This window comes from Podarcis liolepis (assembly GCF_965112155.1).
Source record: "Podarcis liolepis genome assembly, contig: SUPER_9_unloc_1, whole genome shotgun sequence".
In the NCBI taxonomy this organism is placed as follows: domain Eukaryota; kingdom Metazoa; phylum Chordata; class Lepidosauria; order Squamata; family Lacertidae; genus Podarcis; species Podarcis liolepis.
In genome coordinates this window covers 1,242,646-1,269,334 of record NW_028148963.1, presented here as the reverse complement: position 1 = coordinate 1,269,334, position 26,689 = coordinate 1,242,646, and the positions used below count along the sequence as shown (strand labels likewise).

Below are 26,689 nucleotides of genomic sequence, written 5' to 3'. Positions count from 1 at the left end.
AAATTTCTGGTCCAAGCCAGTTGGGCCTCTCTGCTGTGTGGGGATTGGATTTACTTCCAACAAAACATGGCTTGCATTGCAGTTTATGCATTTTTTAAAAGTTCAGGGACACTTGTGTGCCCCAAGCGGTGACAACTGAAGGGATTAATAGGCAATAAGGGCAAGGACCAATAGTAAAGATTAGGAATGGGGGGCAGGGAGCAAATGAGATGTTTCTAATGAATGCTCAGAGGAAAAACCATTTAAGTTTTTTCTCCAAATGTATGTGGCAGATGACTTCCTTCTGGATATGTGTAAGGCATGGAAGTAGGGACCAGAATAATAGCCAGCCATACCCCCACAAAGATTAACCACAGTGTGTGGACACTAAAAATTTAGCAAGCTTAAGCTGTGGGTTCTGCCAAGCCATGAGAATGTTGTCATTTCTCTGTTTTCACATATTTCTCATCAGTGACACAGACGCTACAGATGGCTATAGGGCAGGTGTCCTACCCAGTGCTTTTTTCCTTTAAAAATGTTTAGGGGGTATTCTCATCTTCTGACTCCTATTGAAATGCTGCCCTTCAATGAGGCCAAACCTAAATGTAAGGAAGTGGTGTGGTCACAATAAATATAATAATGTGAACCCCTATAAATCCTTGAGTGTGCTTCTAATAGAGAATTTATGGTAACCTGTTGCTTTATGAAACTGATGATTTTGCAAGTTGCCCCCCCCCCCACCGGGGCAGAAGTACAGCTCATATGTGAATCACAAAGATACAGCTTATAAACTAGAACATAAGTTGCTACATAGTGCAAACGGCTACATGTAACATAGGTTCCCAACATGCATACAGTGGTGCCTCGCAAGACGAAATTAATTCGTTCCGCGAATTTTTTCGTCTAGCCAATTTTTCGTCTTGCGAAGCACGAAATCCCATAGGAATGCATTGAAAATCAATTAATGTGTTCCTATGGTCAAAAAAAGTCCAAACAAAGCCAGATTTGGTACAACAAGAGTTTATTAAGTGCTCTTTAAAGTCACACATACTGTAAAGAGCATTTCAAAATTCAAACCCAGAATTTTTTTTAAAAAAACAGCAGAGTTGCCCAATGGTCACAGAAAATCATAAAAATGCAGAAAAAAAACACAAGCTTCCAGATTCTTGCAAACCCCTTCCCAACACCAAGTCCTTGAATTCCAAACACCCCAACCCAAAATCCAATCCCCCCCCCAAAAAAAAGTTTTAACAGCGTAACTTACCAAAGAGCTGCAAAAGAAGTTTTGGAAAAGCTTCAAAAATCACCAAAGTCTTTAAAAACCTCAAAAAAGGCTACTATGTACCCTGTGTTCTATGAGTTGCTCCTCGAAGTCAAGTTGCAACTGTATTAACGGTGTTAAGAAAAAGGAAACAAACTTGCAAGATGTTTTTGTCTTGCGAAGCAAGCCCATAGGGAAATTCGTCTTGCGAAGCAGCTCAAAAAACGGAAAACCCTTTCGTCTAGCGAGTTTTCTGTCTTGCGAGGCATTCGTCTTGCGGGGCACCACTGTACTAACACAATGTTACAAGCAGTGGGAATCAGAGCTAAATCAACAGAAATTGCTAGTGCTTATTGTGCATGTGTATTAAACATGAAATGAGGTAATGATGTACATGATTGGTGAAAATGGAAATCCTTTGTTTGAAATGTTATAAATACCACCGCCCGGACCCTTGGGCGGTGTTGCAGTTTTGCGAAAAGGTCTGACTGGTACCTATTGCTTTGCAATAAACAACAATGGCCACCTAACTCCTCTTGCCTCCGAGTTTTATTGGCTTAAACTCAGAAGATAAGCCATTTTTGGCTTACAACATTAGCTTTCCCCTGGGAAGCTGTCAAGTCTCAACCTTTTGTTCACCAGTACAGTGGTACCTCAGGTTAAGTACTTAATTTGTTCCGGAGGTCTGCTCTTAACCTGAAACTGTTCTTAACCTGAGACACCACTTTAGCTAATGGGGCCTCCCACTGCCACTGCACCACCACCGCACAATTTCTGTTCTCATCCTGAAGCAAAGTTCTTAACCTGAGGAACTATTTCTGGGTTAGCGGAGTCTGTAACCTGAAGCGTCTGTAACCTGAGGTACCACTGTATACTGCATTGTTGAAACACTTATCACAATGCTATTTCAATACCGGTATTCAACAATATGACAATTTTTCGCATAGCCCTACAGATGAACATGCCATGCTTGTGCATTCTCTTCTCTGCAGGAGAAATAAATGGGATGAATGAAGTTTCCTCGGGATACCTTCCGCCTCTACAATTCTATGAATTAAACAGGCTGGCTCAATATATATAGCCATGTGTGTAGGTCCCTTTACTTCTTTATTTGCAAAAGTAGTTATATACTGTACTACCCTCTCATAAGGGACGCAGATGGTGCTGTGGGTTAAACCACAGAGCCTAGGACTTGCCAGTCAGAAAGTCGGCGGTTCGAATCCCTGCGACGGGGTGAGCTCCTGTTGCTCGGTCCCTGCTCCTGCCAACCTGGCAGTTCGAAAGCACGTCAAAGTGCAAGTAGATAAATAGGTACCGCTTTATAGAGGAAAGGTAAATGGTGTTTCCGTGTGCTGCGCTGGTGCTGGCTCGCCAGAGCAGCTTCGTCACAATGGCCACGTGACCCAGAAGTGTCTTCGGACAGCGCTGGCTCCCGGCCTCTTAAGCGAGATGAGCACACAACCCCAGACTCGGACACGACTGGCCTGTACGGGCAGGGGTACCTTTAACTTTAAAAGTAGTTATATACTGTACTACCCTCTCATAAGGAACACGGGTGGTGCTGTGGGTTAAACCACAGAGCCCAGGACTTGCCAGTCAGAAGGTCGGCAGCTCGAATCCCCATGACAGGGTGAGCTCCCGTTGCTCGGTCCCTGCTCCTGCCAACCTAGCAGTTCAAAAGCACGTCAAAGTGCAAGTAGATAAATAGGTACCACTCCGGCGGGAAGGTAAACGGCATTTCTGTGCGCTGCTCTGGTTCGCCAGAAGCGACTTAGTCATGCTGGCCACATGACCTGGAAGCTGCACGCCGGCTCCCTCGGCCAGTAAAGCAAGATGAGCGCCGCAACCCCAGAGTCGGTCACGACTGGACCTAATCGTCAGGGGTCCCTTTACCTTTACCTTTACCCTCTCATAAAACAATATGGGAGCAATAAATAAATGAAAATAAATATATGAAATATATGAAATATATTAATAAATGAAAAATAAATAAATGAAATAAATAAATGAAAAATGAATAAATGAAAGCAGGACAGATAAATTATAAAAACGACTGGCTATTAAATAAATAAATAAAAATCACATTAGAGAGTCTGCAGGCAGCTGAGGAAGATGCATGAACTTGAAGAATGATCCAAAATCCTGCTGTCTACAACCTGCAACAGCTAAGCCTATCAGTGCAAACAGCTTAATATTACTTGACTTGAATACGCAGGCTAAACGACAGCCTCTAGGAGTATTGAGGCCAAGCCGGTTATGTGCACACGCACAGACACCAAGACCGCACATCAAGAGATAGTGGTGAAAATTATCTGTCTCCTCTTCTTGAAGCCATTTCCCACCCTCCTTTCCCTTCCAGGCATCAACGATGGTTTTCATATTGCCTATGCACCGATGCGGGTGGCGCTGTGGGTTAAACCAGAGAGCCTAGGACTTGCTGATCAGAAGGTTGGCAGTTCGAATCCCCGCAACGGGGTGGTCTCCCATTGCTCGGTCCCAGCTCCTGCCAACCTAGCAGTTCGAAAGCACATCAAAGTGCATGTAGATAAATAGGTACCGCTCCAGCGGGAAGGTAAACGCCGTTTCCGTCCGCTGCTCTGGTTCGCCAGAAGCGGCTTAGTCATGCTGGCCACATGACCCGGAAGCTGTACGCCGGCTCCCTCGGCCAATAAAGCGAGATGAGCGCCACAACCCCAGAGTCAGCCGCGACTATACCTAATGGTCAGGGGTCCCTTTACCCTTTTATGCACTGATGCAAAGAACGGCCGAGCGCTTGTCCACACTTCCGCTCGGGCTGTGTCTAAAAAGCACAGGTCTGTGCTCTTTACTGACACGCTTTCTAGGCAGGGGTCCAAGAGGTTTTCCCCTTTCCGAGGGAAAACCTCTTTAGCAGTAGATTGGAACAAATGGTATTCTCTGATTTGCCATTTGCTCTGACTGAGTGCTCAAGAGCAGTTTTCCCCGGGGATGGGGGAAGCAACAGAACAAGAGGGAAAGTGGATAAGCCCTGAGCTGAGGGAGGAAGACAAAAACACATCTGAAAAGTCTCTGCATGCAGAGCAAGAGATGTCCACACTAGGGCTGAGCAATATATCGATATATCATCCAAAACCGATCTGAGGTCTATATCGCAATATCAGTTTCATAATTTTTGACCTGGCAATATATTGCAGATCATGATGTATGTATGTGTATGCTATGCAAAATCACAATGAGGGGGAAACTGTGAAACCAGCCAATGTCTCTACATAGCACCATCCTTGTTTCAGACATTGTGATATATCACAATGTTTAGCTGGTGATATATTGCGATGCAGAAAACCAGATATCGCCTGGTCCTAGTCCACACATGCCTTCCCAAAGGGGGCACATGCCATAGAAGGCTTTAGCACACCAGTCAGGAAACCAAATAAAAACTTTATCTTTCCCAAATGAGAACCGAACAGAGTCAGGAAACTGATACAACAACTAAGTCCAGCGACATAATGATACACAATGTGCACGTGGGCAGAAGTGAGATAATGGAAGGGGTTCATGGGAGGTGAGCAGAATTTCTGTTGTGTCCCCCCCCCCCAAAAAAATATTTTTATTGGTTTTTTCACAAACATAAATAAAACTTAATCTTTTACAATCATCATATTATATCATCTTATTTACACTGCGTAAATTCACGCCCAGATTTCCATCCTTCCCTGCTTCAGTGTTCTTAGTTTATAACTTCTCTTGTAGATTCTTATTTACCTTCTATACACATCACAGGATTTATGTTAACCCTACTACAGTTTTTAGACTTCTACAGTTAATTCTTATATATGCAACAAATTTACCCCACTCTTCTTCCAACTTTGTCCCTTTTTGGTCTCGAATTTTATAAGCTAATTCTGCATACTCAAAAAATTTAGTCTGCCACTCCAATACTGTTGGGGTCTCCTGTAATTTCCACTTTTGAGCCACGAGGATCCTAGCTACAGCCTTAACATATTGAAATAGTTCACGATCCTCCTTTATCAGGGAGGTGAGCAGAATTTCTGGGATTACCCCTAAGACGGCTCAAGAGCCATGGGGCAGCTGCTGAAACAGAGGACCCTCTGGGGTTGGGTGGTTCATGCTAAGTGGTGTTGCTGCAGTGAAGAGTCCACATGGCTGCTGTCCATTAAGCAAACGGCATCAAAATAAAAGCCATGCACATGCTCATTGCTAGCTGATATTTGAAGACTGCAGTCTTAAAAATAACAGGAGTATCCGTGCTGAGTCTGGGAACATTCCAGATAAATATGCAACAGCAAAACATATTCTGGGAACTGAGCAAACAAACACCCCAAAGCTATATTGGTTGTTAAGATACTCATATGAGGGAGTTTCATATTACTTCTTGTGATTTCTATGTACAGTGGTACCTCTGGTTACGTTGTTAATTCGTTCCGGAGGTCCGTTCTTAACCTGAAACTGTTCTTAACCTGAAGCACCACTTTAGCTAATGGGGCCTCCTGCTGCCGCTGCACCGCTGGAGCCCGATTTCTGTTCTCATCCTGAAGCAAAGTTCTTAACCCAAGGTACTATTTCTGGGTTAGCGGAGTCTGTAACCTGAAGCGTATGTAACCTGAAGCATATGTAACCCGAGGTACCACTGTAATATCAACTCTTCTCTTTTCTTTTTAGCCAGAGAAAACGGTCTTCCATAATCCTTCCTCCTAGAGGAGCGCTAATGAACCCAGATGTTGCTCAATTATTCAACGACTGCTGTCAAATTGGCGGAAACAGAATTAAATAATTCTGCATGTTGCCAATTAGAAGCAGTGGCTCAGATCCTGGGCGGGGGTGCTCTTCTTTAGAAAGGGACAGGAAGACATTTCATCTGAAGGATGAGATTACTTGGGAAGAAAGATCATGGGGTCACACTCCAGCAGTGGCCGGGCCAGATCCGTAGGGGATGGGGCCAAGTCGGTGCCCCTCCCCAACCTGTTCAGCTCAGCTGAGAAGCGGGATATTTTCATCCCTGGGCAGGGCAATGAGATTTAAAGCAGGATGAAAGCCTATCTCTCACTCAGATGATCCGTACCAATATGGTGAATAGCAGTGGTTGATGCTAAGTGGTGTTGCTGCAGTGAAGATTCCACATGGCTGCTGTCCATTAAGCAAACGGCATCAAAATAAAAGCCATGCACATGCTCATTGCTTCCCTTTGTCTCACGCTGGGTTTAAAGCTCCTTGCCCCACACAACAGGCAGAAAGCCCAGTGGCGTAGCGTGGGTTGTCAGCACCCGGGGCAAGGCAAGTAATTTGCGCCCCCTAACCCGTGGATTTGCACCCCCTAACCCATGGATTTGCGCCCCCTAACCCTAACCCCCAGATGTTGCGGCCGGTGCGGCCGGCCCCCCCTGCACCCCCCACGCTACGCCACTGAGAAAGCCACACCACCATCAGATCAGCTGAGAAGCAGTCAGCTGTTTTCTTCCAGTTCATGCTTACTGGGTTGGGAAGGTTTAAACCTGTCTGCCCAGTGGGCTGTGCTGGCCATGACGTTGGGCCCTCCCTGCCCCTCAGTTAATCCAACCTGCCCTTCACTGCACACTTCCTGTAGTTTCTGCACCAGCAGCACAGTGATGGGAAATGGCAGCACCAGCCTAATTTCCCATACACATTATTATTATTATTATTATTATTATTATTATTATTATTATTATTAATTTATTCTGTCCAAAAAAATTTAGAAGTGCAGTTTGCTAGCACAGAGCCAGAAATGATAACATCTATTCCTTGAAGCCGAGGAATGAGTCTCCTGAGCTGGGGTTCATGAGTTCACTTCATTTTTAACATTAAAAACAACTTGGAGAAACGGATCCCGCTTTTACTGTCTTTCGTTCTCTCGCTGCTGTCTCAATTCTGGTTTTTTTACTGTGTTGTAAAATGTGTCCTTCGCTGGTTTGTCATCTTTTGTCTGTTTGGATATATAGTGGGTTAAGAACTTAATTTGTTCTGGAGGTCCGTTCTTAACCTGAAACTGTTCTTAACCTGAGGTACCACTTTAACTAATGGGGCCTCCTGCTGCCTCTGTGCTGCTGCTGCGCTCATCCTGAAGCAAAGTTCTTAACCTGAGGTACTATTTCTGGGTTAGCAGAGTCTGTAACCTGAAGCGTCTGTAACCCGAGGTACCACTGTATTTTAGAAGCCTCTCTGCTCAGGCACACAAGTAGGGATCTGGTGGTTTTAAGAATTACCTCCAGGATGAAACCAAGGTAGGTCCACAAACCCACTCAGTTGAATGCAACTCATAAATCATATACTAGATTGTGATGTAAGAACTTTACTGCTTTCCTAGTCCTAGGCATCAACAATACATGACTGCTGAGCTGTGTTTATCTCTCTAGTCCTCAAGATGTGTTGGCCTGGACTGAGGGCCAGGTAGGATGTACGTTCTGGATGCACTCATCCTGCTTGTTTGGTCGACTCTGGGGTTTTGGCGCTCATCTCGCTTTATTGGCCGAGGGAGCCGGCGTACAGCTTCCGGGTCATATGGCCAGCATGACTAAGCCGCTTCTGGCGAACCAGAGCAGCGCATGGAAATACCGTTTACCTTCCCACTGGAGTGGTACCTATTTATCTATTTGCACTTTGATGTGCTTTTGAACTGCTAGGTTGGCAGGAGCAGGGACAGAGCAACGGGAGCTCACCCCATCGCGGGGATTCGAACCGCCGACCTTCTGATCAGCAAGTCCTGGGCTCTGTGGTTTAACCCACAGCGCCACCCGCGTCCCTCCCAGAAATAAATATATACGCAGCCAATATAAAAACAAATCTTTAAAACACCACATTATACAAACACAGTGGTGTTATAGACTTAAGGGGGACCCCCCCAACCCTAGAAATTAATAAATGCTAGGATTTGGGGATATGGATTTAAGTACAAGCCAGTGGCGGAGCGCATGCTTCCAGTGCCCGGTGCAAATGTGCATGGCACATCCCCAAGGGGGGCAGGGCAGAGACGGAGCCCGTTGCCCCTCACCACAGTCCAGCCAAGGAGAGGGGCAGCACTCTCTGCTGCTGACTCTTCTCCACTGCGCTCCCGGATCAGAGCTTCACACGCTGGAGCCTGCCCAAGGGGAGCCTGTTGTGGGGGCACCTGGTGGCACCACCTCCCCCAAATCTGCCCGGGGTGACAGCCCTCACTCCCCGCTACGCCACTGGTATACAAGCTGCAGAGCTCTGTCAGACAGGGAATTCCTGGGCTGGTTTATGGAAACCAGCCTGGCTGGCTTAGTGAAGAGCATACCTGTTAACATGGCAAAAGGTGCTGACAGGCCATTGAGGAGGAATCCTTTGGCCTGGGGAGTCAGATGTTACCAAGGTGATGGGGTGTATGTTTGAGGGGACAGGAAAAGGGAGTTTTCGAGCAAGGGTGCTGGGAAGGAGAAGCAGGAGGAAGAGCAGAGATCCATTTTGGGGGAAGCTGGTGGCAAGTCCCTCTTGAAATGACTATGCTGTAAGATCCATGCAGACTGAATAAATAGGTGAATAAACCATATTTCTTAAAACATGACAGTCTCCTCTGTGTATTCCATTCTCCAAAGGGAGAAGGACCCTGTGTGGGTGCCTGCGACCTCATGGTTCTTGCTACGGCTCAGCAGAGAGGGGCAGGCACCCAGTGGCGTAGCGTGGGTTGTCAGCACCCGGGGCAAGGCAAGTAATTTGCGCCCCCTAACCTGTGGATTTGCGCCCCCTAACCCTAACCCCCAGATGTTGCGCCCGGTGCGGCCGGCCCCCCCCTGCACCCCCCCACGCTACGCCACTGCAGGCACCTGACTTTTGTAATATGACACATTATCAAATGGCAAAGTCACACTTCAGGGAAGGCTCTGATGCTTTGGCTGGCTCTTTTGAACATCACCATATACCTGGAAATATAAAGAAGATGAGGATAATAATATGAGGAAAGGGCTGGTCAGATACTGGACCTTATCTGGGGAAAATCCAGCAAGTAAAAAACAACAACACTGGGACACGGGTGGCGCTGTGGGTTAAATCCCAGAGCCTAGGACTTGCCAGTCAGAAGGTTGGCGGTTCGAATCCCCGCGACGGGGTGAGCTCCCGCTGCTCGGTCCCTGCTCCTGCCAACCTAGCAGTTCGAAAGCACATCAAAGTGCAAGTAGATAAATAGGTACCGCTCCGGCGGGAAGGTAAATGGCGTTTCTGTGCGCTGCTCTGGTTCGCCAGAAGAGGCTTAGTCATGCTGGCCACATGACCCGGAAGCTGTATGCCGGCTCCCTCAGCCAATAAAGCGAGATGAGCACCACAACCCCAGAGTCGGTCACGACTAAACCTAATGGTCAGGGGTCCCTTTACCTTATGACTGTATAAAGAAAATGAGAATATGAGAAAAGGGCTGGTCAGATACTGGACCTTATCTAGGGAAAATCCAGCAAGTAAAACAGCAACAATCCCCAAAACTAATGGCCCATGTGCAGATTAAAATCCTGCCTAGAAGCACCCAGCACTGATAGACCTGAATCTTCCTGAACTCTCACATGCAAAGGCACACACCTTTAAAGTCTTTGGTGAGGCTGTTCATTCCCTGATGCTAAATCGTGTACTAAAAGTTATGTGTTCGTCTTGGCAGCATAAAACATGCAGTGGATGGGGCTGGGCAGAGAGATGTTAAGTGATTCTTGGAGAAATGTCCTGATTTATGTTTGTTGCTCCTGTCCCATTAGTCTTGCAGGAATCTGCCGTCAGCACTAAAAGAGCTGTTCCAGCAGCCAGACTCATTAACTGTGTAAAAGGTGTCATGAGAAGGTGCGAGGGAGGATAGAAAATAGAGGAGAAAACCCAAAGAATGAGAAAGCTTTCTGAAAGGGGGCAGGCAGATTTATTTTATTTATACCCTACCTTTCTCTCCAGATACGTATATGGAAAGTAGCTAACAGGAACTAACAGCAGGACAAACATGCATGAGTAGTAATCAACATATGAGGAAGAGATTAATAGCAATTCAAGGGAAACATCTAGATTACAGTTGTCATTGTATGTGTTGCAATTTTTGTATGTGTATGCGTGTTTCTGTGTGTAAACATTTATACTATCCTTTTCTGACTTTTTAAAAATGGAAACAACTTTTGTTTGCTTGGAAATAATCCCCACTGAGTAACTGGATTGCAGTCATTTATATACCATTTACCCAGAATCATACAGTGGTACCTCTGGTTACGTACTTACCGTATTTTTTGCTCTATAAGACGCACCAGACTACAAGACGCACCTAGTTTTTGGAGGAAAAAAATATTCTGAATCTCAGAAGCCAGAACAACAAGAGAGATTGCTGCGCAGCGAAAGCAGCGATCCCTCTTGCTTTTCTGGCTTCTGGGATAGCTGCGCAGCCTGCATTCGCTCCATAAGACACACACACATTTCCCCTTACTTTTTAGGAGGGAAAAAGTGACTTATAGAGCAAAAAATACGGTAATTCGTTCCAGAGGTCCATTCTTAACCTGAAACTGTTCTTAACCTGAAGCACCACTTTAGCTAATGGGGCTCCTGCTGCCGCCGCACCACCAGAGCACGATTTCTGTTCTCATCCTGAAGCAAAGTTCTTAACCTGAAGCACTATTTCTGGGTTAGCGGAGTCTGTAACCTGAAGCGTATGTAACCTGAAGCGTCTGTAACCTGAGGTACCACTGTATTGAACTTAATGGGGCTTGCCTCTGAGTATACAGTGGTACCTCCGATTGCAGATGGGATCCGTTCTGGAGCTCCAGTTGGATCCCAAGGCTTCCGCAACCAGAGGGACCGCTTCTGCACATGCGTGTGTGGCAGTAGAGTGCTTCTGTGCATGTGCACGGGGCGAAACCTGGAAAAATACTTCCAGGTTTGCCACGTACGTATCCCAAAGGATACGTAACCGGAGGTGAATGCAAGTAGAGGTACCACTGTATATTTCATGGAATCATGGAATTGGAGAGTTGTAAGGGACCATGAATATCATCTAATCCAACCTCCTGCAATGCAGGGATCTTTTGCCCAACGTGGGAATGTGCTGTTAGTTTTTATTGTATTGCATTGTTTTAAAATCCATCTTCAAAGTTCAATGTAGAAAGGTAGGATGGAAATACTCGTATTTGTAATGCATAAATACAGTGGTACCTCGGGTTAAGAACTTAATTCATTCTGGAGGTCTGTTCTTAACCTGAAACTGTTCTTAACCCAAGGTACCACTTTAGCTAATGGAGCCTCCCGCTGCCACTGCCGCCACCACGATTTCTGTTCTCATCCTGAAGCAAAGTTCTTAACCAGAGGTACTATTTCTGGGCTAGCGGAGTCTGTAACCTAAAGCATCTGTAATCTGAGGTACCACTGTACCTGGTGGGAAACAGGAACAACTTCTTTTTATGCACCATGTCAAATGCAGCCCATTGGCCATGTCAAGTAAGTAACTCACCTCCTGGAAGTCACAAACCTCCTGGTCTTGCTACCTGCAACCACATGGACTTTCTTGACCTCGAGATGAATTGATGGAGAAAGCTTCATCTACTGAATATCTGCCTACATGTTCAGACTGCTCTTAAAGGCGCTGTCCATAACCATAGTATACAGGGGTTGATGTTCATTTACTAGCTTGGCAGCAATTACACAAATTCACATTAAAGATTTATAAATAATCTTTAAACTTCTGCAGATTCCATGCGTTTTCCCCGCCTGTTCTGGATCTATATACACAGCAGGAAGAGATTCAGTAAGACATTTTCAGCCTTCCAAAATGTAACCATTGTCTTGAGTTTTCTGTTGCCCGGTGCCTGGATGGTTCTTTAAATATAGTTGGAGAGACTGGAGCTCAGATGCCAGCTTTGCGGGGGTTTTTGGTGGCCCTTTATAAAAATGACATCCTCTAGTTAAAAAACAACAACCTCATTTCACTTTTTCTCTTCTTTTAGCCATTACTGGATTTTTCTTTCTTTCTTTTCACCCCACTTATCTAAGATTACGTGGCCTGGCATTCCAGAGATGCACAAAGCTCAGGTTTTACTTCCAACATTGTTCTACTGGTCAAATAAGAGGCTAATCACAAAAGGAATAAAAAGTAGGGCAACAGAATGTCTGTCCTGTGAAATATATAGATGCACTAAACCAGGGGTCAGCAAACTTTTTCAGCAGGGGGCCGGTCCACTGTCCCTCAGACCTTGTGGGGGGCTGGACTATTTTTTTTGGGGGGGGGGGGAAATGAATGAATTCCTATGCCCCACAAATAACCCAGAGATGCATTTTAAATGAAAGGAATAGAAGGTGATTGGGCCGGACCTCGCCCCTGGGCCTTAGTTTGCCTACCCATGCACTAAACCTCAGTGGAGTGCCCATTTAAGGGATAAAGGTAAAGGGACCCCTGACCATTAGGTCCAGTCATGGCAGATTCCAGGGTTGTGGCGCTCATCTCGCTTTATTGGCCAAGGGAGCCAGCGTACAGCTTCCGGGTCATGTGGCCAGCAAGACTAAGCCGCTTCTGGCGAACCAGAGCAGCGCACGGAAACGCCATTTACCTTCCCGACGGAGTGGTACCTATTTATCTACTTGCACTTTGACGTGCTTTCGAACTGCTAGGTGGGCAGGAGCTGGGACTGAACAATGGGAGCTCACCCCGTCACAGGGATTCGAACCATCAACTTTCTGATAGGCAAGCCCTAGGCTCTGTGGTTTAACCCACAGCGCCACCCGCGTCCCCCCATTTAAGGGATAGTGAAGTCAATATGGCTGGAAGTGGAAGCAGATTTTACCGGTGATATCAGGAAGGTTTGCTTAGGTAGCCCAGAGATAGAAAGAAGAAAAGATTCCCTACCAGAGAGGAATGGCAAGCTAAACTGATGGGACTATGCCAAAATGGCAAGGCTGACTGGAAAGCTCAGGAACCAAGAGGACAAAAAAGAATGGGATTTTTAAAAAAATTATTTAAAAGACCCCTGCAAGCAGATGTAAACATTAGCAGAATTTTAATCTCACTTGCAATGTAACAAATACTATAGATAATATGGATGGATGCAAAATATAGATCAGGCATTCTCAAACTCGACCCTCCAGATGTTTTGGGACTACAATTCCCATCATCCCTGACCACTGGTCCTCTTAGCTAGGGATGATGGGAGTTGTAGTCCCAAAACATCTGGAGGGCCGAGTTTGGGGGTGCCTGATATAGATTATGGAACAATATGCAGTTGTAAATTATGACAACAGGACCCATGGAAGGGGTGGGGCGAAGTCGTGAGATTCAGAGCAGCAATCTCTATATATGGATATGCATTTGGATTGTTAGAAATTTATATTTGTAAAATCAAATAAAAATGTTGGTGTGTTTTTTTTAAAGGAAGGTTTTGCTTAGGTTAATTTATAAGTGTCTGGAGGTGGTTGGAGGATGGATCGCGGCTAAGAGATTGAGGTTGAATCCTGACAAGACAGAAGTACTGTTTTGGGGGGACAGGAGACAGGCAGATGTGGAGGACTCCCTGGTCCTGAATGGAGGCACAGGTCAATTCTGTGTCCAGGGCAGCTGTCTAACAGCTCCATCTGGTACGCAGGCTGAGACCCTACCAGCCCGCAGACTGTCTCACCAGAGTGGTGCATGTTCTAGTTATCTCTCGCTTGGACTACTGCAATGCGCTCTATGTGGGGCTACCTTTGAAGGTGACCCGAAAACTACAACTGATCCAGAATGCGGAAGCTAGACTGGTGACTGGGAGCGGCTGCCGAGCCCATATAACACCAGTCTTGAAAGACCTACACTGGCTCCCAGTACATTTCTGAGCACAATTCAAAGTGTTGGTGCTGACCTTTAAAGCCCTAAACAGCCTCAGTCCAGTATACCTGAAGGAGCGTCTCCATCTCCATCGTTCTGCCTGGACACTGAGGTCCAGTGCCAAGGGCCTTCTGGCAGTTCCCTCACTGTGAGAAGCCAAGTTACAGGGAACCAGGCAGAGGGCCTTCTCCGTAGTGGCACCCACCCTGTGGAACACCCTCCCACCAGATGTCAAAGAGAAAAATAACTACCAAACCTTTAGAAGACATCTGAAGGCAGCCCTGTTTAGGGAAGCTTTTAATGTTTAATATGTTATTGTATTTTAGGTTTTGTTGGAAGCCGCCCAGAGTGGCGGGGTATAAATAAATAAACCAAACCTTTCATTGTTGGCGACACACTTTTTAGATGTGCATCATTTCGTGACACAGTCATTCAGTTTTACTACCAAACTGGAGGTTAAACTAACCCCTTCCCAGCCCTGGAAGGAGTGCAGGCAGGAGTCACACAACACACCTAAACACTGCAGCCAACACACTAACATGTCACTACACACAGTTTGGAAAGCTGTGCTGTCCATCACCTATCCTTTTTGCTGAGCCTCTCATCAACCTTTGTGACGTAGGTATGCCACAGACACCCATGAGGAGGTCAGATGAAAAAAGAGGGTTGTGTTCTACCCTGAAATAGGTTGTGTAAAAGAAGGAATTCTATGCATCTTTTCTATACAAGTAAAGGCGCAGGCACTCTCGTCATCCTGTCATTCAGAGCGCATCATTGTTGAGTGGGGATTTGAACATGAGCCAATCTAGTCCAACACTCCCTCTCCTTTCTGCCTCTTGTTGTATGAAGAAACCATTAATGAGGATACTCACAGGAAGCTGATGAATGACTGATGTTAAAGGTAAAGGTAAAGGGACCCCTGACCATTAGGTCCAGTCGTGACCAACTCTGGGGTTGCAGTGCTCATCTTGCTTTATTGGCCAAGGGAGCTGGCGTTTGTCCGCAGACAGCTTCCAGGTCATGTGGCAAGCATGACTAAGATGCTTCTGGCGAACCAGAGCCGCACACGGAAATGCTGTTTACCTTCCCGCTGGAGTGGTACCTATTTATGTACTTGCACTTTGACGTGCTTTCGAACTGCTAGGTTGGCAGGAGCTGGGACCGAGCAACGGGAGCTCACCCCATCGCAGGGATTCGAACCGCCGACCTTCTGATCAGCAAGTCCTAGGCTCTGTGGTTTAACCCACAGCGCCACCCGCGTCCCTTATGGCTGATGTTAGAGGCAGGGAAAGGAAGATCTCCCAGGTAGAGACAGCAGTATTCCGGATATGTCCGAGAAATTCCGGGCATATGGCAACCCTAGTCTTAGAGTACAAAAAATGGAAGTCTCTCTGCTGAACTTTCTAAAAGAAGATTCTATGTCACATATCTTGGTGAGACTTCAGCTTTTAGTGTTCTTGTACTCAAAACTGAAACTGGAATGACAAAATACCTGCAGAAAGGATCGCAAACTTTACTAATTTAATTCTCTATTTCCTGTATAATTAACTGAACAAAAGTGGTCCACGAAGCAAAGTAGAAATGTATCGGATACCATAAATCTGATTTATAAGGGTAACTGAAGGCTCTAAGTGTAATTGCAGGAGCCTTTCAAAAGATCAATATACTACAATATAGTAAATGATGTGAAAGCACTTTTGGAGGATCCTAGAAGAGAACAAATACCAGATGATTTCCTATTTATTTTTACTCATCCCTTTAGTCAGAACAAAAGAATTCTTAGGGAAGCTTTCAAGCCTTTTTGTATGATGAACTGAACATGTATTGATAATCATTTGTTGTCCTACACACCAAAAAAATAAATATGTGGAAATTTAAGGTTTGGGAGATGGACATGTTAACTTCACTGAAAATTCAGTTTGTTCTAAAGAATAAATAATCCCACTCCAAGGATCCAGGACAGTTAACAATACAGAACAATCATTAATTAGAGAAATTGTAACTAATTTCAAGCACTGGAAATGAAGTTTTCACAGTGCTCTTTCAACAGTGTTAATTGATTATTGTTTTTATTGTTCTGTTGTATATCTTACTGTTTTAATTTACACTGTAAACTGTTCTCAGCTAAACATTATGAAGTGGCATTTAAAATTCTTAAGTAAATAAAACTTGGCGTACTTCTGGACTGGTTTTTTGGGGGGTGAGATTCAATCTCAAATTGGCAAATTTAGATTGCTGCTTTCAGACACACATTATTAAATACTGCGTCTTGATGAGTTTTCTCCCAAACAAGCTTTGATCTGAATTGGAAAAAATAATGACCTAGTTGCATTTTAAGCCAGCGTTGTGTACGCAGCCCATGTGTGGAAAGAATTGTGGCCTTGGAAGGCAATCCTGCATTATACTGACCATAGCTGTCAACTTTTCCCTTTTCTTGCAAGGAATCCTATTCGGAATAAGGGAATTTCCTTTTGAAAAGGGGAAACGTTGACAGCTATGATACTGACGGACCTGGAAATAACATTCAGTGAGATAAACAAATTGTGTTTTCAAATAAATGGGCTTAGGATGTAAGGGCATGGATACTTAAAAGATGGATTTTCACAACAAATGGAAGAACTTGACATTTTCGCGATTATTCTAGACCAAAGGGAAATCAAAAATGTAAATGATGTGCGGCTTGGTTTTCTATGTTTGTGACCTAAACTCACCAAGTGTTATGCAAAGGAGATTAGTCGTGGTCCTTGGTGCACTTTGCCAAATTGAGGTGCCAAGCTTTCGGTTAGCTTTTCAAGCGCAGCATGCGAAGTTTGACACACAACTTCCTCTAACCACAATAAAAACCGATAATCTCATTATCCATGTACTGGTTTCTCTAATGGGTCCATAAATTATGTATTCCAAAGAATCAAGGAAATTCAGAGCTCAGGAGAAAGGCAAAGAAAACTTGCTTTTGAGATTCAGTTCATCTAGGAAACGCACAGCCTGCTACTTCAAGCTTCATTAGCTCCCTTATTTGTCTGCTCCTCCTTCGAAACAGCTGCACTCACAGAGACTTCTGCTGCTAGGCCCTGTCTGTGCATGGATATTGCCAGCACACTTGTCTTTTCTCTAATCTCTGCTTGCTCTGTGTCTCTGTCTCCGCTTTCTACCACTTTCCGCTGCTACCGTATTTTTCGCTCTATAGGATGCACTTTTTCCCCTCCAAAAATTAAGGGGGAATGTGTGTGCGTCCTATGGAGCAAATGCAGGCTCCTTGGTTTCAGCGATAGCAACGCAAAGCCTGTGAAGCGCAGAGGCAGCGCTACCTCCATGCTCCAGAGGCTTCACGTTGCTATCGCTGAAGCCTGGAGAGCGAGAGGGGTCGGTGTGCACTGACCCCTCTCACTCTCCAGGTTTCAGGGATAGCTGCCTGAAGGGTTCCTTTTGCTGAAGCTGGGAGAGCAAGACTCTCCTGGCTTCAGCAGAGAGGGAGAGCTGCGCAGCGCCCCTTCAGCCAAGTGGGAGGAGAAATAGGGCGCTGAGCGGAGAAGGGTAGAATTTTTTTTCATGTTCTCTCCCCTCTAAAACAAGGTGCGCCCTATGGTTGGGTGCGTCCTATAGAGCGAAAAATACGGTATTTACTCAGGGTCAAAATAGGTGTGGCATGAAACATGTGAATGCATGGTACGTGTCTTGTCTTGCACTTGTAGCGTCGGGTTTAACCCTCTGCGCCACCCACCATGTTGGGTCAACCTCCCCTCCTTTCTCCCTCCCCAGAAGCAACTTGCACTTTGACATGCTTCACCGCTCACGGATGCGCACCAGCACCAAATTGCACCACGCACCTGCGCAGATACAGCGCTTCAGATTGCGCTTTTTTCTGTTGAGAATGGGCCTCCAGAATGGATCCCATTCACAACCAGAGGTACCACTGTAATTTCTTGGAGCTGCCCTGGTCCTGAAATCTGCCCTGGAGTAGGTTAAAAATCCCATAGATTGAAGAACATCCAGGAATATCCTGGTCAGTGCTTCTGTGGGATCTTCTGCTGCCTCAGGGAGGCCCAGCAAGGCCCTCTGCCATCACAGATATATATCATGATTTTTTTTTTAAAAAATAAATATTTTATTAAGCTTTAACAATAAAAGAAATTTCAAGAAAAATACAAAGACAAGAGAAATACAAAGTCACAAAATACAATACAAACATACAAACATTAAACACAGCGAGAGAAGAAAAAAGAAAAAAAAAGAAAAAAGAAAAAAGCTAAAAGAACAAAAATTCCCTCGTTCTTAATTTTCATCTTCAATTAACTTATTTTCCCGACTTCCTCACGTCTCCCGTTCTTGTATCCCTTTTTAGAAATTTATTCAGCAAATTCATATTCTAACAATTTGTCTATTATTATTTCAATCTTACATTTTACTTTGTTGCTAAAGCCCCTGAAATCGTTTCAATGTCTTTAACATTCATAAATTTTACAGTATTTCTGCAAATAAATTTTAAATTTTCTCCAATCTTCTTCCACTGATTCTTCCCCCTGGTCTCGGATTCTGCCAGTCAATTCCGCCATCTCCATATAGTCTATTAATTGCATCTGCCATTCTTCCAAGGTGGGTATGTCTTGTGTCTCATGATATATCAAGATATTTAGCCGTAATATATCGTGAGGTTGAAAACGGGCTATTGCCCAGCCCCAATTTCCACTACTGATTATATTGTACTACTGCACTGATAGCTTTATGTGTTAACTAGCTTATTCCTGAAAATTGCAGTGTGTGTCTGTGTGCGCGCGCATTTCCTTTAGAAGTTTTAGCTTTCCTTGCTTGCTGACAACAGTTATGTGTTTTGGAGGTTGGACAGATGGTTGTTCACAGAAGGTGGCACAGTTCTACTGAATGAGTCTTGGGCAGATGGAGGTATAGGAAAAGCAGACAAGGGAAAGGAGATCTAAATTGGGGTGGGGATTGAGATACTGCAAATTAACTAATAAAGCTGTAAGCGTGAGGAGCACCTGTCTCCCAATAAACACCTGCCTGGAAGTGCCACTAGGTACAGTGGTACCTCGGGTTAAGAACTTAATTCGTTCCAGAGGTCCGTTCTTAATCTGAAACTGTTCTTAACCTGAAGCACCACTTTAGCTAATGGGGCCTCCTGCTGCTGCTGCTGCGACGCCAGAGCACAATTTCTGTTCTCATCCTGAAGCAAATAGTACCCGAGGTACTATTTCTGGGTTAGCGGAGTCTGTAACCTGAAGCATCTGTAACCTGAGGTACCACTGTATTATGGGCAGGGAGCTCTGGTTTAGAAGAAGAAGAAGAAGAAGAAGAGTTTGGATCTGATATCCTGCTTTATCACTACCCTAAGGAGTGTGAAAGTGGCTAACAAACTCCTTTCCCTTCCTCCCCCACAACAAACACTCTATGAGGTGAGTGAGACTGAGAGACTTCAGAGAAGTGTGACTAGCCCAAGGTCACCCAGCAGCTGCATGTGGAAGAGCGGGGAATCAAACCCGGTTCACCAGATTATGAGTCCCCCGCTCTTAACCACTACAACACACTGGCTTATTTTACACATTTACTACTCTCTTCCCAGGTGCTCTGCTTGGCAGTTTGCTGGCTTTTGATATTTGCACTTGAGGATGGGCCAAAGAGACAGAAGAGGGATTCTGTTAGTCTCACACACCATACAGTAGTCTCCTTGCCTGAGCATGGGACTTACTGTTTCAGGGCAGTTCAACACCCATGCTGTTCAACTAAGCTACATTTTACTGCCTGTGCAACCTTTCTGACTAATGCATGGAAAAGCACATGAACCTGACCTTTGGAGTGTTTGTAAGTAAACCCATCTTTTAACTTATCAAATCTGTGGTCTTTTCCTTTGCTGGGGAAGAAAGGAAACTTTGGAAGGAGCTTGGAAGGGCATATTCTAAAGGTCTAACAGCCTATATTTCCATGCTTTGCTTTGATGCATATTTTGTGGGTTTTAAATTTCTGCTGGAGTTCTCTCACCAAAGACTTCTTGCCCAAAACTTGGATCTTGGCAAATAGAAGGGGAATACTTCCCATCACCTCCTGGCAAATAGAAGGGGAAGAAATGGAGGCAGTGAGAGATTTTACTTTCTTGGGCTCCATGAACACTGCAGGTGGTGACAGCAGCCACGAAATTAAAAGACGCCTGCTTCTTGGGAGAAAAGCAATGACAAACCTATACAGCATCTTAAAAAGCAGAGACATCACCTTGCCAACAAAGGTCCATATAGTTAAAGCTATGGTTTTCCCAGTAGTAATGTAGTAATGTATGGAAGTGAGAGCTGGACCATAAATAAGGCCGATCGCCGAAGAATTGATGCTTTTGAATTAAGGTGCTGGAGGAGTCTCTTGAGAGTCCCATGGACTGCAAGAAGAACAAACCTATCCATTCTGAAGGAAATCAGCCCTGAGTGCTCACTGGAAGGACAGATCGTGAAGCTGAGGCTCCAATACTTTGGACACCTCATGAGAAGAGAAGACTCCCTGGAAAAGACCCTGATGTTGGGAAAGATGGAGGGCACAAGGAGAAGGGGGCGACAGAGGACGAGATGGTTGGATAGTGTTCTCGAAGCTACCAACATGAGTTTGACCAAACTGCGGGAGGCAGTGGAAGACAGGAGTGCCTGGCGTGCTCTGGTCCATGGGGTCACAAAGTCGGACACGACTAAATGACTAAACAACAACATACTTCGTTTTGCACCAGCACCATGTCGACAAAGAAATTTTATCACATGGGAAATCTCAGAAAGGTGAAGGTAAAAAAATGCTGCAATGAAGAGTTTTGATTACTCTGGAATAATTTGTGGTGGGCATGGCGTTGCTGTTTCAAATGTGACTGCCTTTCTATGTGTGGTTGCTGCTGTTGTTCCCTTTAAAGCAGCTGTGGTCGTGAAGAATTTGGATCAGGGCAAGGGTGCCCTACCTGCCTCAGCCCTACTCAGCCTTCAGTGCCAAGATTTTATCCCTCCATAACAACAATAAAATATGACTTTAGCTAAACTTATACACACACTCATCCTGATGGAAGCATTGAGTTAGGCTATCTACTTGCAAACTCGCCTTATAGTCTGGTGAACGAGACACCAGCATGCAGGTTTATAATGAAATTAATACTTCACCCGGCCAATCTGACATCCTTTAAAATATCCCATCAGTAGTTATTAATAGCTGTCACTGATCCTGTGTGACATTTCTGATTACAGCCTTCCTCCCCTGGAATCTCAAAGGCCTTTACATATATCCTAGCAAAATGCCTAGCAGGTGCGTTTTTTACAGAGGGAAGGCTTGCATATTGCAAGGATCCTACAAAGTACATCGCAGTTCTGCGCAACCTACATAGAAGGACACATTGCCTTCCTTTTGGGGATCTCTCTCAGCAGGTATCCAGCCCATCAAGTATCAGGGAAGCAGGAAGTTCCCCTCCCAAATGCATTGCTTAAAGTTTCATTGGGATGAGGGTGGCGCTGTGGGTTAAACCACAGAGCCTAGGACTTGCCGATCAGAAGGTCAGCGGTTCGAATCCCCACGACGGGGTGAGCTCCCGTTGCTCGGTCCCTGCTCCTGCCAACCTAGCAGTTCGAAAGCACGTCAAAGTGCAAGTAGATAAATAGGTACCGCTCCGGCGGGAAGGTAAACGGCGTTTCCGTGCGCTGCTCTGGTTTTGTCAGAAGCAGTTTAGTCATGCTGGCCACATGACCCAGAAAAACTGTCTGTGGACAAATGTCGGCTCCCTCGGTCAGCAAAGCGAGATGAGCGCCGCAACCCCAGAGTCATTTGCGACTGGACTTAACTGTCAGGGGTCCTTTACCTTTAAAGGTAAAGGGACCCCTGACCATTAGGTCCAGTCATGGCCGACTCTGGGGTTGCGGCGCTCATCTCGCTTTATTCAGCTTCCGGCTCATGTGGCCTGCATGACTAAGCTGCTTCTGGTGAACCAGAGCAGCGCATGGAAATGCCGTTTACCTTCCTGCCAGAGTGGTACCTATTTATCTACTTGCACTTTGACATGCTTTCGAACTGCTAGGTTGGCAGGAGCAGGGACCGAGCAATGGGAGCTCACCCTGTCGCGGGGATTCGAACCGCCAACCTTCTGGTCAGCAAGTCCTAGGATCTGTGGTTTAACCCACAGCACCAACCGTGTCCCTTAACCTTTAGTTTAACCGCAGCATGTGGTGAAAGGGCTGCATGGTGGGCAAAAGGCCACACACTCTAGGCACTTTCTAGCTCTGTGTTTTAAAGCACCGCATCCCGCTGCTTCCCTTAGAACGGTGATGTGTTCTTTACAGACCTATAAACTTTAACTAACCGTGTATTTGGCCATTTAGCTCATGTTTCCTGTAGAATCAAGGTTTATTCATGTGTGAAGTTTGTGCATCCATGCATATAGATGGAACTATTACAAAACACATACCGTATTTTTCGCTCTATAAGACGCACCAGACTACAAGACGCACTTAGTTTTTGGAGGAGCAAAACAAGAAAAAAAATATTCTGAATCCCAGAAGCCAGAACAGCAAGAGGGACTGCTGCGCAGCGAAAGCAGTGATCCCTCTTGCTGTTCTGGCTTCTGGGATAGCTGCGCAGCCTGCATTCGCTCCATAAGACGCACACACATTTCCTCTTACTTTTTAGGAGGGAAAAAGTGAGTCTTATAGAGCAAAAAATACGGTACTTGGTCTTCTGAAAACGTATAAAAACTCACTCGTGTATACATTTCTACGTACTGTGTATTATCCATGCACAAAACACATGGTTTGTCATTATTAAGGCCTGAGTGGAAATCACAAGCAGATCGCAGAAGTATGTAATGTTCACATCCCTGAGCTGTAAGCATCTAAATAGGGTTGTTGTTTTCGCTTTTGTATATTCATGATAAAAATCTAAACTTAAGAATAGAGTTGCTTGTGTGGAAACTGGAACCTCCATTTTTGAGTGTGCATACATAAAAGCCTCCTGAAAATTACAGGTCACATACTACCTACAGACCATCAATAGTAAAAAGCTCCTTTTAAAACTGATCACAAGCAGCTAAATTATATGTTGCATATATAATTAAATGTTGTGTAACATAACTGAAAACCTTCCTATGTTCCATCAATTGCAGAGTATGGGGTATGGTTCTTAGGGTGTGGGGGAAAGTAACTAAGCAGGCATGAATATCAAAATGCCTACAGAAGTGTAACAATATTTTAAGCCCCATTTCTAGCACACCCAGACCAAAATCAGTATAGTCATACCTCGGTTTTAAAACAGCTTAGTTCTCGAACATTTTGGCTCCCGAATGCCGCAAACCCAGAAGTGACTGTTCCGGTTTGCAAACTATTTTTGGAAGCCGTACGCCCGACGGGGCTTCCGTGGCTTCTGATTGGCTGCCGGAGCTTCTTGCAGCCAATCAGAAGCTGCTCTTTGGTTTCCAAATGTTTTGGAAGTTGAATGGACTTCCAGAACAGATTCCATTTGACTTCCAAGGTACGACTGTATTCAGTAGGGAGGTCAGAGCTATGTGGTATATAAAAACACTTGCATGCTACAAGGTTGCTGTTAGCAAGATTGTGTATCCATGGCTGAATTAATTGACAGGTATGTTTTATTTTCTACTGAGATGAAGGACAAGGTTTCAATGGCACCCATGTGGGATTTTTGGAGAGGAGATGGTATGGGATGAAAAGGTCAAACCACTCTTCCTTCATGCTGAAATCCTGATATTCATCCTCACAAATGCTATTTCTATTAAAATGCAAGAAGCCCTAGGGAATCTCAAATGGTAAATGTATCCTTTAGTCTGGTTCACTGAGCAGTTGAATTTCACTTACGGGAGTTAGAACCCACAAGTAAGCGTAGAATTAAAGGACAGGCTGACAAAATATTTAAAATATACTGATATTGTTCAGTTCCATATTCAGACAGAAACTACCACCCACAAACCAGATCTATTAGGTTAATTAGCATGGACTATAATGAGGCACTATTATCCTAAACAGAAAAAGCAAGGCTAAGCAAGATTTTTTTAAAAAATAAAACCGTAGATAAATTTGAGGGGCAGTGCAAAAAAAGATAGAAAACACAATTTTTTTTTACAACTGATATATTAATTATACTTTGCATTGAACTAGGTGACAAATAAAATGATGGGAGAGAGGAAGGCTATCCACTATAATATACTATATTATGTCCAGTAAAAAACTGAATGACTATTTTCAGTTCACAAATGTCTTGCAAGTTCTTCAAGATGTGCAACATATTAAAATGGTAGCATCTCCTTCAGGACACTCCCAAATCCCTGTGTTAAAATAGCATATTTTGTTCACATAAGGTGAGGCAATTTATTTATTTAGTGGTGTCTATGCCCAGGACCAGAAGGGACGCAGGTGGCGCTGTGGGTTAAACCACAGAGCCTAGGACTTGTTGATTAGAAGGTCGGTGGTTCGAATCCCCACAACAGGGTGAGCTCCCACTGCTCGGTCCCTGCTCCTACCTACGTAGCAGTTCGAAAGCACATCAAAGTGCAAGTAGATAACTAGGCACTGCTCCAGTGGGAAGGTAAATGGCGTTTCCGTGCGCTGCTCTGGTTCGCCAGAAGCGGCTTAGTCATGCTGGCCACATGACCTGGAAGCTGTACGCCGGTTCCTTCGGCCAATAAAGTGAGATGAGTGCCACAACCCCAGAGTCGGCCACGACTGGACCTAACAGTCAGGGGTCCCTTTACCTTTACCTTATGCCCAGGACCAATTCTTCTCCACCAAGAACCAGAACTGTTGCTGTGGAGACGACAAGATCTGACCGCTATGATATATTGCAGATCCAAAACACCAAGAGAAAACCCTGTTATTTTTGATTCTCAAGTTTTCTTCTCCACCACCGCAAGATTCACTTCTTGATGTGCTTTACTGTGTTAGGCTGCAAGCATTGGGCCAATAAGAAGATACAGCTGCATCACTTTGCCTGTCCTGCTGCCCTCACAAAGCCTCTGAGAAAGCTCGCTGCTATCATCTGCCACAAGGGCTGGTCCAAGACATTTTGGCGCCTGAGGCAACAACCCCAAAAATGGTGCCCCCTCCCTGCCAGGGAGAAAGGGATGAGTAAATCTCTACATTAGGAACAAGTGGACAAGAAAGACCGATGTTGGGATCTGCTGCTCCTAGGGGTCCTGCCGCCTGAAGCGGTCACCTCACCGGGCCCCTTGGGTGGGCCGGCCCTGTGGCCACCTTGAAAACCTACTCCGTTGCTGCCTCCTGAAACAGAATATAGTGGTACCTCGGGTTGAGAACTTAATTCATTCTAGAGGTCTGTTCTTAACCTGAAACTGTTCTTAACCTGAAGCACCACTGTAGCTAATGGGGCCTCCTGCTGTCGCCGTGCCGCCGGAGCCTGATTTCTGTTCTCATCCTGAAGCAAAGTTCTTAACCTGAGGTACTATTTCTGGGTTAGCAGAGTCTGTAATCTGAAGCGTATGTAACCTGAGGTACCTCTGTACAAGATGCAGCTAAGCAGCATTCCAGTACAGTGGTACCTCAGGTTACATACGCTTCAGGTTACATACGCTTCAGGTTACAGACTCCGCTAACCCAGAAATATTACCTCGGATTAAGTACTTTGCTTCAGGATGAGAACAGAAATCAGGCTCCGGCGGCACGGCGGCAGCAGGAGGCCCCATTAGCTAAAGTGGTGCTTCAGGTTAAGAACAGTTTCAGGTTAAGAACGGACCTCCGGAACGAATTAAGTACTTAACCCGAGGTACCACTGTATTTCTATTAAACATTCTATTTTCTCATTTGCGCCCTTATCCTGACTGAAAGGACAAGTTCTCCGTTCTCTCCACGACAGCTACAGGCAACATCCAATATCAGCACTGCAAAAAAAAAAAGGAAAAGGAAAAGCAAAACTTCCCTGGCGGTTTGTTGAAGATCGACTCCACCACGTCGTTAAAAGCAGGGCTAATTTCACCATGCAACCTGCAACCAGCGCTGGCTGCTGCTCCCCCCCCCCCATTGTTTTAAATCGCTAGACTAGAGAGGATGGAGGCGGTCAGGCGTCCAAGACGGCCGATCTTTTCCATCCCGAGGGGGAAATCACTAGACTCTTGGAGAGAGTTGCGGGGTACCCCTAGGGTCATCTAGTCCAACCCGCTGCCATGCAAGGATCTGTCTCTCGAACCCACGACCCTGCGATGGAGAGTCTCGCGCTCTCCCGACGGAAACGAAAGTTTCTAGGCGTTTCCCTTCCTTGGGAGATGGGAAGCACACGCGTAAACTTCTCCTTGCCTGCAGCAGCAGCTGCCAGCGACCCTCAACACACCCACACCCCGTATTGTATTGTATTTATTTATTTTTACCTTGGTGAGCTGGGCGATCTTCTTGCACATTTTCACCTGCAGGTCCGGGTCGCTTTCCTCCGACGCGCTGCGCGCAGGACGCGCTCCCGGAGTCCCGTTGCAAGTCCGGGGCTGGGGGATTTGGCTGGCGCCGGAAGCCATCGGGAAAAAATATCTCCGCGTGCTGCGATCGCCTTGTCGTGCCACACACACACACACACACACACACAGCCTTTCCTCGCTAGCTAGAAAATAGAAGAAACACGGGGAGCTCTCAATTTCCAATTGCGCCTCGCATGCCGGCTAAGCTTCCCTGCTGCGCCCGATCCACAACCCAAGGAAGCCGCGCGCAAGGAGA

The 26,689-nt window shown here is 45.4% G+C and overlaps 1 protein-coding gene across 3 annotated transcripts in view; it reads right to left on the bottom strand.

The window, feature by feature from the left end:
• Positions 1–26,689, bottom strand: part of LOC310686770 (protein FAM184B-like) — an 82,924-nt gene extending 56,235 nt beyond the window's left edge. For all 3 annotated transcript variants that reach the window (XM_083520515.1, XM_083520516.1, XM_083520517.1), the window contains exon 1: positions 26,353–26,689. In XM_083520515.1, coding sequence (XP_083376641.1) covers positions 26,353–26,493 — 141 coding nt within the window. In that variant the 5' untranslated portion in view covers positions 26,494–26,689. The remainder of the gene's footprint in view (positions 1–26,352) is intronic.